At 60.5% G+C, this 12973-nt stretch overlaps 1 protein-coding gene across 1 annotated transcript; it reads left to right on the plus strand.

The window, feature by feature from the left end:
• Positions 1 to 6368: 6368 nt before the first annotated feature.
• Positions 6369 to 9093, plus strand: FOS (Fos proto-oncogene, AP-1 transcription factor subunit). The gene is made up of 4 exons (XM_040601978.1): positions 6369 to 6665; positions 7092 to 7337; positions 7467 to 7574; positions 7697 to 9093. The coding sequence occupies exons 1-4, from the start codon at positions 6525 to 6527 to the stop codon at positions 8303 to 8305; spliced, it is 1104 nt and encodes a 367-aa protein (XP_040457912.1). The 5' UTR covers positions 6369 to 6524; the 3' UTR covers positions 8306 to 9093.
• Positions 9094 to 12973: the final 3880 nt, after the last annotated feature.

Genomic DNA, 12973 nt, shown 5'->3' on the forward strand with positions numbered 1-12973 from the left:
GAGCCGCGGCGTTTGCCTGGGGAAGGCAGGTGGGAATCCCAGCTGACGGGACCCGTGGCGGGCTGGCTGGGGCCTTGTGCTGGAGCACAGGCTGCAGTGTCTCCCCGCTGGTGCGGGCCCACACCGGCGCTGGCACACTGGTGCCCAGGGAGCCCGGCAGGGCCGAGGGGTATGTCGCACTGGCGGGGGGGGGCAGATTTGCAGCATGCTGAGCTCTGCTGGGACCCTAAACCAGGCCTGGAGAAGGCGAGTTACCCTGTCCCTGCCGGCCTGGCAGTTGTGCCCTGGCAGCCCAGCTCCCGCAGTGCCCGGGCCCTCCGTATGCTGTCACACTCAGGACCACTGTGCCTCTTCTGGGGGAGCACCTACTTGTGTTTCCAGGCCTGTACTCTCTGGCCTGTTTACATTTCTGTCTGACCTCGGCAGGGAGGGAAGTGGTCGATCTCTTCGGGTGCTGGTGTGGGCCTGGATAAGGGCAAGTGCTTTCCTCGACTTGGAATGAACTGCGGGCTGGTAGCAGTGAGCAACAGAGACTGTCTTCCAGACCCCGTTCACCATGCAGAGAGGGAGCAGAGCACTCCAGGTGATCTGCAAGTCTCATACTCCTAGGTCTCTCTGTGCAAGGGCATGCTTAGCTCTTGGTGAAGTTGCATAGATACTTAGGGATGAGTTAACACAAAAGATGTTTCCTCCTCCCAGCAGTTCCCCCCAGCCAAACCAAATTGCTTGGCAGATCTGGATCCTTGGGGAGGATCAAAGCCTTGGGGCTGGGCTGGCAGCGCTCCATGCTGTTTACATGTATGTATATTCATGGCACTGTTAACCCCAGACTATTTAATAATACTGAATTTTGTATTTATTACATTTCTTAAATACCATCTATGGAACCTCAGTTTCCTGGGGTATTCCCAGTGTTTGTTCCTAGGTCAGAAAAGGCCAACTCTCTGTGTAGCCATGCCTCATCACTTACTCCCTTGCTGTGCTACGGGGGTTTCTATTCCTGCAGTGGCAGTGCCTTTCCACAGAGCCGACAGCTTCCTTCAGCTCTGCCTTGTGCGCAGTCTGACTGTCCAGCCAGAGGTACAGCTCAGCCTGAGCAGGGAGCAAACACTTCGCTTTCAAATCTTGCCATTGCCTTTTAGAAGCAGCAACTGAATGTGACTCCCTCCAGGCCAGGGTGGGCCAAGTCTCTGTGAGTCCCTGCAACTGCCCCATCACTAGAAGACACTTTGCTTGTGTTAATGGCTGTCCTCCAGAGCAACCCACTTAAGTGCTGGTCTGTGGCACCGAATGGTACAGGAGGAAGGTGATGTGGAGACTACCTCCAGTGAAGCAGGGCTGTCTCTCTAGGTTGTAGCAAAGCCTTAGGCTGTCCTCCTCCCTCCCAGGCTATCTTCAGCTTTGTGATCCTTTGTTTGTCCTGAGTCCCTTTGAGCTGTTCCCCGGAGCACTCCCCAGTCACAACAACTAGAGAGTTGCTTTCTGTCCCAAGCCAAACAATCTTTAACATCCTGTCCCTTCCCTTCAGTTTGGCTGCTTTGTTCTCTGCCCGCAAGAAAATCTCCTTAGCTAAGCACAGTGGCCTTTTCCTCCTTCAGCTCAGCGCTTCCTCCTCTGCTACCCTTGGCCCACTTTCTTCAAGAGCCACCACACCAATGGAGGATTGGGACCCCTTTACCCAGACCCCAGCCCATGGCATAAGCATTGCTGCGGCTGCTTGGACCCACAAAGAAGAGGCCGCTTGAGCAATGGGACCATCCAGCTGCCACCTACAGAAAGCTCTTGGACACAGTGAGACGCCCAAACTTTCTCTTGCTTGTGTGTGGGTTTATTGCAGGCTCCTTGTGGGGTTCCACTGAGGAAAGCACAGCTGTACTCGCCTCGTTGGGATCTTGTTTGATTATCAGAAAAGACCTGCATCAGCCTGTCACGGGGTCTGAACATGCTGCCTCTCACCCAGTGCAAACTTCTTGCCTTTCATTTCTGGGACTTCACTTCTAAAACATTGAGCGGTTCTACAAATGCGCAGGTCGTTTTGTTTCAGGTGTTCTCTCCTCCTGGCTGGGTAGTGCCCTGGGGTTATAACCTGAGCATGCACAACGCCCTGGGATGGGCCTATGGCCCTGGAGCCGGTGGGGAGATAAGAGGCCAGCTTGGCCGTGGTGCCCCAGCTCTGTCGCACCGCTGCAGCGCACGAAGGGACGGTACTGGCAATGGCAGGAGCTGCAGCTGGAGAACTTTGTGCTTGAATTGCTCTGGGTTATGAACCCTCGCTCGTGGGGCAGTGGCTGCCAGCCCAGCCCCAGGGCGGTGGGGTGCGGAGGAAGCGCCGCGATGGGTGACGCCGCCTTTTGGACCTGCTGGCTGTGAGCGGTGTGTGGTTTCGTTAGTGTGCAGAGCGAGGTCCAGCCATGCCTGGTGAGCCAGCATCCCCCATAGTGCAGGCAAAAGCAGGAGGCAGAGTGGCAAGAATGGGTGGGAGGGCTCGACAGCGTCATCTACAGTAATTGGCGGCCCGTGGCATGCGGTGGCACGACCACGAGATGCCAGGATGTCTCCACTCGCAGTGTTTATTCTTTAGGATGTCCCTGTCACACACCCAGCTGCTGTGATTATTAATTACTATTTATACTTTGCTTTGGGTATGCACTGCATTTTAAATGCCAGCAGAGGTGGGAACCTTGCCCTCCTGGAGGCTCCCAGGCTAGGTGGGAAGCGATAGCTGCAGCGTGTCTTGGGGGGAGCTCAGCCCCCCCCGGATAATGTGCTATGGGCCCTTCCTCCACCCCCAGCTCCTTGGCCACATCAAGAGAGGGGGGCAGGCCCCCACCACTGGTTTATCAGCCCCCTTTCCTGCTTTTCCATCCTGTTTGCTCCTGAGCCCTGCAGCCCCAGCCCGGATCCGCAGACTTGCCTGGCACCAGGCAGACAGAGCGGGGTCCCTTGTGCCATGCTGGGAGCACATGCAGCAGGGGACACCGCGAACAGCCGGTGTCCAGGGGCAGCTGCACTAATAGGAACCTGCCCATGAAATCTGTACTGCAACGGGTGTTTGGGCTATTGCACGGATCCTCTGATGGTATGGGCAGGGCGCTTGGCCAAGCAGTGATGGCTTCTCAGTGCAGAGGGGTGTTTTACAACGAGGAGCTATTTTTTGGTGCCCACAGCAGTACCCCCTGCGTGCCAGCCCTGCTGCTGGACTCTGCCCCCCAGGTCTCCTTCCCACCCACTCCAGCAGCCCTGGGTTAGCTGGAGGCAGACATCTGTCACAGTGCGTGCCCGGAGAGGGAACGTGGAACCACACTGTGGTCCGTGCCACTGGCAGAGGTGGGTCAGGGCTGTCACACAGCTGCCAAAGGGCCATGCTGCTGGCATGAACTTTTTCCTGGTGAGTGGCCAAATTTAAGCACAACCATCTCCTGGCCCCAAAGCAGGTTTTGGCTGTGCGGGTTGCACTGACCCATATGCCTCAGGTGCTGTTCTGCTGTGGTTTTCCAAGCCCAGGCTCAGTCGCAAGCCCAGCTGTAGGAGGGGTGTGAAAACAGGGCCAAGTTCCCATGCTGCATTCTGTGGCCAGGGAGCTCGCTGCTCCCTCCTAAGCCTGGGAGCTCCAAGCTTCCCCATCTCCCTGCTTGGCGGGAGGAAAAGCTGGGGCCAGGCAGGTGGAGGGGTCCCGTTTGTACCCACGACAAGTTCCTCGCTGCATGCATGCTGTCCTTCTGCCTTGCCAGCACCCTTGTGATGCCCAAGCAGTACAGTGTCCGTGGCCTCCTCTGGCCTTCCCAGAGGAAGAGCCATCTCTGCTGGTAGTGGCCAGCAGCCACCTCCTCGCCAGCCCAGGGCCCAGCCATGCCATGGTCTTGTCTGGAGCTCAGGAGTGGGTCATGCTGGGATGGGGGACCCCTACGCCTGGGCTGGGGGGAATCCCAGTCCCTATGGTGGCGCATCCCTACAGCTGAGGCCCAGCCAAGCACTGCCAGAGCCCAGCGAAACCCTGCTGGCCCAGGCTGTACAGCTTTAATAGTGTTGCAGCGCTCGGTGGACTCGTGGTCCATGCCTCAGATCATGCTATTTTGCAAGGGCCAAATGCCTCTGCCTGTTCCTGGCTGGTGAGGGGGGCAAGGAGCCTTCATCAGGCTCTGGTGGCATGCTGGCAAGGGCAACCCCGTCACCTGGGCAGGAGGTTTTGAGCTCTGAGTGTGTTTTGTCCCTGCGGTACCGCTTACTTCCTTTTTTTATTCTCACACACACTGCGGTAAAACGTGTGCACCCCGTGTTTGGAGGAAACAACAAACCCACGTCATGTGTTTTCGCTTTCAGTGTTTCCTTGCCTCCACGTGTTAGAAATGTGCAGTGTCCATGCACTTTCCATTTGGTACAGAGCGTGCTCGGTCACCAGTGGAGACGGCAACAAATGGTTTGCATGGGTGCCACAAAAATATATTCAGCTTTGGTGAAGGGGATCCCCCTCCTTGATTTCGAGACACTTCTTTCGGAGTGGGGGTGTGTGTGGCAGTTTGGCTAGAGGAGCCCTGGGGCAGTTTGTAGATGGCAGCAGGGCTAAGCAGGGATTTTCTGAAATGAGCCTGGAAAATGTCTGGGACTTGAAGCTGTGTTGGAGGCTCTCGCCCATGCTGGGCACCAGTGCGTCAACCCAGCGGCCGCAGAGGTAAAGCCGCTGGCAGGGACAGCAGGGTCGTGGCTTTGCTAATTTGCTGGCACGTCCCTTCCCTTCCCCCGGCAAAGCTGAGGGACCTCCAAAGAGACCCCCGCTTGCCCCACTGCTTCGGCAGGCAGCACGGGGGGAATGCTGGCCCGGGGGATGCTGGCCGGGGAGGGCAGCCCCGGGGAAGCCCGGGCTCTGGGGTGCCCTGCCAGGGGCTAGCCCACGGGCTGGCTCCGAGCTGGCGAGAGGCAGCGCTGGCCCCCGCGGGTCCTTCCCGGGGAGCGGTGCAGGCCGTGATCTGCGGCAGTCCTTGGCTGTCCCCTCCGCTCTGACGGGCAGCTCAGAAATAGCAGCTGGCCCAGTTCTCCCGCCCCCGTGGCCCAGATCTCTAAGAACAGAGGCTGCTCGCACAGCAACAGCAACAGCAGCAGCATCAGGCGCTGCATTTAGCCCATGAGCTCAAACAGCGGGAGAGGGTGCCAGCAGGATCCCAGCCTGGCTGGGTGACGCTCCTGCTTGGAGACTGCGCTGCAGGCTCTGTTTGTTGCTGTAAACACGCTCGCTGCTGCAGCTTCCCTGTTACTATCTATAGCCCGATCTCTTGGCTCCCGTGCAAGGCGAGTCTGCGGTCTGGCTCCCAGCTTAGCCTGACCTGAGCCAGGGCTGCCTGACATCCCCGTCGTGGGTGGGTGTCTCCGGGCTTCGCTGCAACAAGGATCAAAACAAAACCCAAACTGGAGGAAAGGACGAGCCTCACCCCTCGTTCCTCGCCGGTGGTTTCCCGGTGGCCCCCTGCCCGTGCCCTTGGCGGGTGTCCCAGCGCCCGCGAGGGCTGCTCCCAAGCTCTCCCAACCTTCCTGGGGGGCTGCGGCCCCCCCAGGCTGCCCTGGCAGGGCTTCCCGGTGCCGTTACCCTCGCTCCCGCCGATTACTCTGTGTATACAACAGACAAGTAAATAGTGCCGCATGAGCGTAACGCGTTCCGCGCTGCAGGGAGGGGGGGAGCTCGGGCTCCCCGCACGCAGGGCGCGCCGCGGCCCCGTGCCCCGCCGCGGCCAGACCCCGCTTCGTGCTGGGGACGGGGCTTCACCCCCCGCGCGGCCCGGCCCCCGGCCCGGCCTCGCCGCCTCCCTCGCAGCTCCTGGCTCCGCCGCGGGGGGCTGCGCGGGGGCTCCCGCCGAGCCGCGGTGCCGCCGCCCCCTCTCCCGCCCCACGCACCCCGGGACGGGGGTCAGCTGCGGCGGGACGGCGCCCACGGGGCCCCCGGCGGGGTCTCGCCGCGCGTGGGGAGGGGGAGGGGCCGCCGCGTCCCGGCCCGGCCCGGCCCGCGCACCGCCCGCCGCACTTGGCTGCAGCCTGGAGCGCTTCCCGTCAGTCACGCCCCCTCGCACAGGATGTATCCCATATAAGGATATCTGCGTCAGTGGGTTCCCGAGCCCGGCCGTACCACTGCGCGCGGGGGGGGGAACCCCGCCGGCGCTCCCCCCCCCGCGCCGCCCGCGGGGCTCCTCCCGCCCGGCGGCCGCCTCCCGCCCCTCGCCGCGGTTCCTCTCGCCGGGAGGCGGGGGCGGGCGGCTCGCGGAGCGGCCTCGGGGGCGGCGTCGGGCGGGCGCGGGGCGGGCGGCCCCACCCGCGGGCACGGGTGGCGCGTCCCCAGTGACGTCGGCGGGAGGGTATAAAATGGAGGCGCCGCGCGGTACTCCAGCAGCAGAGGCAGCCCCGGCAGCGGAGCGGAGAGACGCGCGGCGCGGACCGGACAGAGGGACGCACGCAGCCGGCCCCCTCTTCGCCTGCTCCCCACGAGCGCTCCGCCACCGCCGCATCGCCCCGCACCGCCGGCTTGCGCATATTGAGCCGACATGATGTACCAGGGCTTCGCCGGAGAGTACGAGGCGCCCTCCTCCCGCTGCAGCAGCGCTTCCCCGGCCGGGGACAGCCTCACCTACTACCCTTCCCCGGCCGACTCCTTCTCCAGCATGGGCTCGCCCGTCAACCCGCAGGTGAGGCGCCGGGTACGCCGGCTGCGCCCTCACCGCGGGGCGGGAAGGGACGGGGTGGGGTGGGACGGGAGCGGGCGGCGCGGTGCCCGCGGGGGGACGGGCAGGCCCCCGGCGGGCTGCCCCGGGTCGGGGGCTGGGCGGGGGGAGCGGCCCCAGTGCCGCGGCGGGGAGGGCGGGGGGAGCCGTGGCCCGGGCCGCGCTCTGCGGCGGGTGTGTAAAGCGGCTTCATTGATAAAACGCGAGTTCATTGAGGAGACTCCGGAGCAGCGTCTGCGTCAGCGCGGACGTCAGAGATATTTATAACAGGCCGCTCTCGTGCGGAGCCGGCGCTGGCAGCGCGGCGCCGTGGCCGGCGCGGCCCCGGGGGCGGCGGGGAGCGGTACGGGCGCCCCGCTGACGGCAGCCCCCCCTTCCTCTGTCCCGCAGGACTTCTGCACCGACCTGGCCGTCTCCAGCGCCAGCTTCGTGCCCACGGTGACTGCCATCTCCAGCAGCCCCGACCTGCAGTGGCTGGTGCAGCCCGCCCTCATCTCCTCGGTGGCCCCCTCCCAGGGTCGCGGGCACCCCTACGGCGTGTCGGCGCCCGCCCCCGCCGCCTACTCCCGCCCCGCAGTGCTGAAGGCGCCGGGCGGCCGCGGGCAAAGCATCGGTCGCAGGGGCAAAGTCGAGCAGGTGAGCGGCAGGACCGGGGTTGTTTGGGGGGGGGGAAGAAGGGATGTGGGGGGGATGCGGCCGGTGGGCTGCCCCGGCCGGGGGTCACCGGGCTGGCAACGGGACTGAGCGGCCTCTCTCTGCCCACAGCTGTCACCGGAGGAGGAGGAGAAGAGAAGGATCCGCCGGGAAAGGAACAAGATGGCAGCGGCCAAGTGCCGCAACCGGCGGCGGGAGCTCACCGACACGCTGCAGGCGGTAAGTGCCGCCCGGCAGGCAGGGCGGGTGTGTGTGTGGGGGGGGGGTGGCAGGAGGAGGGGGACACACACTCCAGCTGGGGGTGATGCCGGCCTTGGCTGACAGCCTCGCTCCCTCTGCAGGAGACCGACCAGCTGGAGGAGGAGAAGTCTGCGCTGCAGGCAGAGATAGCTAACCTGCTGAAGGAGAAGGAGAAGCTGGAGTTCATCCTGGCGGCCCACCGGCCCGCCTGCAAGATGCCCGAGGAGCTGCGCTTCTCCGAGGAGCTGGCAGCTGCCACTGCGCTGGACCTGGGCACCCCCAGCCCCACCGTGGCTGAGGATGCTGCCTTCACCCTGCCACTGATGCCCGAGGCACCGCCGGCCGTGCTGCCCAAGGAGACCGGCAGCAGCGGGCTGGAGCTCAAGGCTGAGCCCTTCGACGAGCTGCTTTTCTCCACGGGGCCGCGGGAGGCCTCTCGCTCCGTGCCTGACATGGACCTGCCCGGGGCCTCCTCCTTCTATGCGTCGGACTGGGAGTCGCTGGCAGCTGGGCCCAGCAGTGAGCTGGAGCCCCTCTGCACCCCCGTGGTGACCTGCACCCCGTGCCCCAGCACCTACACCTCCACCTTCGTCTTCACCTACCCTGAGGCAGACGCCTTCCCCAGCTGTGCTGCTGCGCATCGGAAGGGCAGCAGCAGCAACGAGCCCTCATCTGACTCCCTCAGCTCCCCCACCCTCCTGGCCTTGTGAGGGGCTCCAGCATTGACTGACCTGTCGGGCCCCCTCCCCTGCCTGTGCACCCCCACGGACTCGCTGCTGTGCCCCATGGGGCTCCCCGGGCCTGGGGAGGGCCCCGCCACCGCCACCCCTGCCCCCCGTCTGGCCTGGTGCCCCGGGGCCTGGCAGAGCGCCCTGCGCCGAGGCATCGTACCTCTTCCAGAGATGTAGCAAATCGCATGGAGTTTGTCTCGTCCCCAATGGCCCATCCATGAGAGCTGGTAGTCTGTAGCATGTCCCACATGGCTGGGTAGGTGACTCCCTCCCCTCCTTAGTATCACTAGCATTAACTAATTAATCTCTTGGTTTTAAATGATTGGAATTTAACCTGGTGCTGGGTATCTTCAACTCGTATCTAGTGCAGCTGATTAACAATAACTACTGTGTTCCTGGCAATATCGTGTTCTGATGACTTAGCAATGACCCATCTTACATGGGGGGAAAGAGACTCTTTTATTTTCTAGTAGGTAGATAAATAGCTATATCCATGTACTGTAGTTCTACATTGATGTTCATTGTAACTTTACTGATCATGCATTGTTGAGGTGGTCTGAATGTTCTGACATAAGTTTTCCATGAAAACGTTTTTATTGTGTTTTTAATTTATTTATTAAGATGGATTCTCAGATATTTATATTTTTATTTTATTTTTTTCTACCTTGAGGTCTTTTTTGACATGTGGAAAGTGAATTTGGATGAAACTTAAGCATTGTTTGCTTATTATTGTTCAGAGACATTGTCAATAAAAGCATTTAAGTTGACTGCTGAAGCTGTCCTAGTGTTACCTTTTGCATTGCTTCCCCTGGTGACCCTGAGGGGGTTCCCTGCTCTCTGATTTAGGCTGGGCTGTATCAACAGCAGGCTGGTGCTAGCTGCCTGAGGCACAGGGTGTGTTGGGGTGTGAATATTTAAATATTTAAGGCCAGACCTGTCCTTGCCCTGGTGTTACCAGGACTGGCTGTGGCTGTGCCCTTCCCACCCCTCCTGGTGGGCAAGCAGGGTCATTCCTCATGGCCTTCCCTATCTGCTCTGTCTGGATCTGCTCCCCTGTGTGTCACCTGGTGTGGCCTTTTGGTGACAAGCTGGAAGCCTCACTAGGAAGGAGGTAAAAAGGGCAGGTGAGTTCAGGGAGGCCACCTCCAGGCTGGGGCCCACCCAATGGCTCACATGTGCCTACCAGCCCAGCTTCCTCCTGGCTGGGGAGCAGAGGACATGCACCCTGGTGCTGGGTGCCCCTGGACTTGGTCTAGCACCTCTAAGAGGAGCTATAGCCCGTCTTCTTTTGGCCACAAGGGGAGAAGTGCTCCTGCACTTTCTTCTAACTTTGGGCTAAGTGGCGTAAGGCAAATGACTGACCCTTCCTTTGCCTCTCAGTTTCTATTAAAGCTGGCCCAGTCCTTGAATGAGTTAGGGCAACCAGCCCACGTGCTCCTTCCCTGGGGTCTATGCAACATACCTTCTCCTGCCTGAGTCGGTTTAGAGGGGCTGCTACCCTCCGTTATTCCTGCTGCTTGCCCACTGAAATGGGCTTCTGGGGCAGGTCACACCTGTGTGCAGAGCACTACTTTGCTCCTTCCCTAATGCTGGCGCATGAAGAGTCCCACAAGAGTGGCCTTCACTGTTGAGAACTCCTTCCTCAAGGTGGAGGCACAGACACCACCTGTGCTGGGCGTGTGTGTCCAGCTGAAGGCCACCTTGATGCAGTGTTCTCAGAAATCTCTGCAGGCTGGCATTCAGGGCTGGGTTTGTGTAACTCCACATTTCCTGGTCACTGCAGCAGGCTCTGCTTTCTTCACCCCTTCCCTAATCAGGACACGCACAGGATGTATCTCATCTCAATAGCGTGTATTGCAGCTTCACAGCTTGCTCAACAAGGCTTGCTCTGTGCAAAAGCAAATATTACGTGTGCGGCTTACCGTCTTTCAACATTAAGCTGGAGGCAGCACTGACAACTGACGAAGAATGACTCCAATTGCTACTGAGATGCCACCCACTGAGAGGCAACTACTTTCACACCGCCACTTGAGTTTGCAGGGGCAACACCCAGGCGCAGCAAGTGCACACTGACCCCTGAAACAGTCGTGTTGGTGTAGCTGCACGAGAGTGAGACTTAAATGACAAGTAACCCGGTGAAGTCAGTAAATCTGGAATCACAACATGCATTCTGCTGAAAGACCATCAGGTTCAGAGCTAGAGAACCCAGAGGTCTCAGAGAGCCCGCACACACTGTTGAAATCACCAGACGTTCAGCAGAGGCAGAACGGAGCAGGGGTCTAGCATCCCAAAATACCACACAGTCCCTTCAAAGTAGGTGGACTGATCCTGTCCTCATCATCTCTCATAATTACTGGAGAGGTTAAAACAAAATCTGAATTCTGATACACAGCAGTCCTGAAGCCTAGCTGAGGCTCTTCTTTCCAACAGCAGCGACAGCAAGTGCCAAGTGTGTCAGCTTTTGCATTTGTTACGCAATGATGTCAAACTCAGGGGTGGCACTACATGAGCCACCTTACGTTTAACCCCAAGCTCCAGCTCCACTCCTTGTCTTGCGATGCCTTGCCCCTCCCTGGACAATCCAAAATTCAGGATGTGCTACATAAAATGTATGGCATGTCATGAATGTGATTTATCTGCTTCCTAGCGTTTGAGAACTCTGTAGTAAAAGCTCACTTAAAGCAGTGGGAAACTTGCCACTAACTTCAACAGAGCCATGAGAGGGAATAATGCAGCAATCTCTGCTTGGATTACATGCATGTGCTTCAATTATAAGCTGTATCTGATACATCACACAGATACCGGCACAAAGCTTTGTGAAACAAAACAATGGAACGAGATAAGACAAGCAGGTAACGCTTGTGTTATTTCTGACGCCTCCTGTGCTCCTGATCCCGTTGAGGGCAGCAGTGTAATTAATTCTTAGAAATGAAACTGCAACGCAAGGAACGGTGGAATCTGTATTATGAATGACAAGGAGCAGGGCAGTAAGGCAACACGCACAGCCTAAAACACGTTGCTAGCAGCCTGCAGAAGGGTACAGGAGGGTGCTGGGGCTCCAGGGCTGCTCCGGCCCCCCCCAGGCGCGGCGGCCCCGCTCGCCCCTAGCCGCCAGCGCTCCTGCCCCGGGCCGCGGCGGGGCGGCCCCTCTCCCCGCAGCCTGCGGGCCGGGCGCGGGGCCCCGGGCGGCCCCCGCTGCCCATACCTGAATCACCGCGGCGGCTCCCAGCGTCGGGCACGGCCCCAGCGCGACCCCGCGGGGCGCCCTCACGGAGCCGGGCGCGCGGCGGAGAGACCGAGAGCAGGGCTGAGGCGGGGTCTTCCCCGTGACCCCCGCGCCGGCCTAGGGGCCGGGCCCGCCCCGCCGCCACCGCCACCGCTGCCCTCCCTCAGTGGCGGCCGCTGGGTCGGCCGGGCCCCACTGCACACCCCCGGCGCAGGCCGCTGCGGGAGCCGCCTCGTTCCGCCTCACGCCGCCGCCGGGCCGGGCCGAGCCGAGGCACCGCGCATGCGCGCCCGCCGCCTCGCTCCGCCCCCGCCCCGCCCCGCCCCGCCGTGTTTACTGTTTGGTTGCCAGGGCGCCGCGCGGCGGGCGCGTCAGGGACGTGACGTTCCGCTCCCCGCGGAGGCGCTACGAGCCAGCGCCATGACGCAAGTACTTCCGGCCGTGCCCATATATGGCATAAACGGCGGCGCCTCTTTCTTCCCCGCGGCGGGCGCTGGCCGGCGGCTCGCGCGTGCGGCTGGCCGGCGGAAGCTTCCAGAAGGGACGGGAGGTGGGCGGCCCGCGGGGGGGAGCGGTGCACGCGCGCGGGGGCCGTGGCCGTTGGCCTGGGCTTGTCCCGCAGGGAGGCACCGGGCTCCCGGCAGGTGGGCGCCCTCGGCGGGCTGAGGGGGCTCCCTGGGCGCCGGTACCCGCCCTCCGGTACCGCCCTCGCCGGCGGGGCTGAATCCCGGGCGGGTTTGCCGGTGCCAGCCTGTAGCTCCTGCTGGCCTTACCCGCGCCCCCCGAGCATGGCCTGTCTGCCTGCCTGTTCCCATGCTCGGCTCCTGGCTGGACCCGTGATGGTGGAAAAACAAAGGTGCTATAACTTAACGTTAAAAATTGGCATAATAATAATTAGCTTTTATTTCCATATGGAACTGGGTAAACGAAAATAATTACTGGGGTTTTTTACTGCGCTCGTGGTACAGGAATTACCCTGACTTCAGTGTAGCAGGTGACCGGGCACCTGTATCCTTGAACACTTGTTCTGCCGGTTCTCTTGTTGTTTGTGTTGTTGTTACTTTGCCAATAAAGCTGACTCTTGCTTTCGGTCAAAATAGAACAGGATGCCTGCCAAAAAAAGTTCTCGGAGCCAGTGGACAGTCAAAAATAAATGGATTGTTCAGAGGAGATAAGGTTCTAGAAAAAAAAAACCCAACCCTAAATTAGTATTTTCTTCTGTGCTCGCTGTAGAAGAACTTCAGAAGATTTCTGTGCTTGTGCACTTACTTTGTGAAAGATTTATCAGAGAGTATGCCTCAAGCTGAAGTGCCTGTAGAAAAGGTTATGAAACAAATAGCTAAAATAAAAAGCACTAAACAGTTGGACTGCATGATATTCATCCGAGAGATCTAAGAGAAGTCAAGATTTAAATAGCTGAG

Source organism: Falco naumanni, chromosome 7, assembly GCF_017639655.2.
Source record: "Falco naumanni isolate bFalNau1 chromosome 7, bFalNau1.pat, whole genome shotgun sequence".
Taxonomy (NCBI): domain Eukaryota; kingdom Metazoa; phylum Chordata; class Aves; order Falconiformes; family Falconidae; genus Falco; species Falco naumanni.

Excerpts from the sequence above, each read along its gene's own strand:
- FOS (XM_040601978.1), top strand. The coding sequence starts at position 6,525 with ATGATGTACCAGGGCTTCGCCGGAGAGTACGAGGCGCCCTCCTCCCGC. Across the intron at positions 6,666-7,091 it reads GCTCGCCCGTCAACCCGCAG|GACTTCTGCACCGACCTGGC; the intron begins GTGAGGCGCCGG and ends TCTGTCCCGCAG. Across the intron at positions 7,338-7,466 it reads GCAGGGGCAAAGTCGAGCAG|CTGTCACCGGAGGAGGAGGA; the intron begins GTGAGCGGCAGG and ends CTCTGCCCACAG.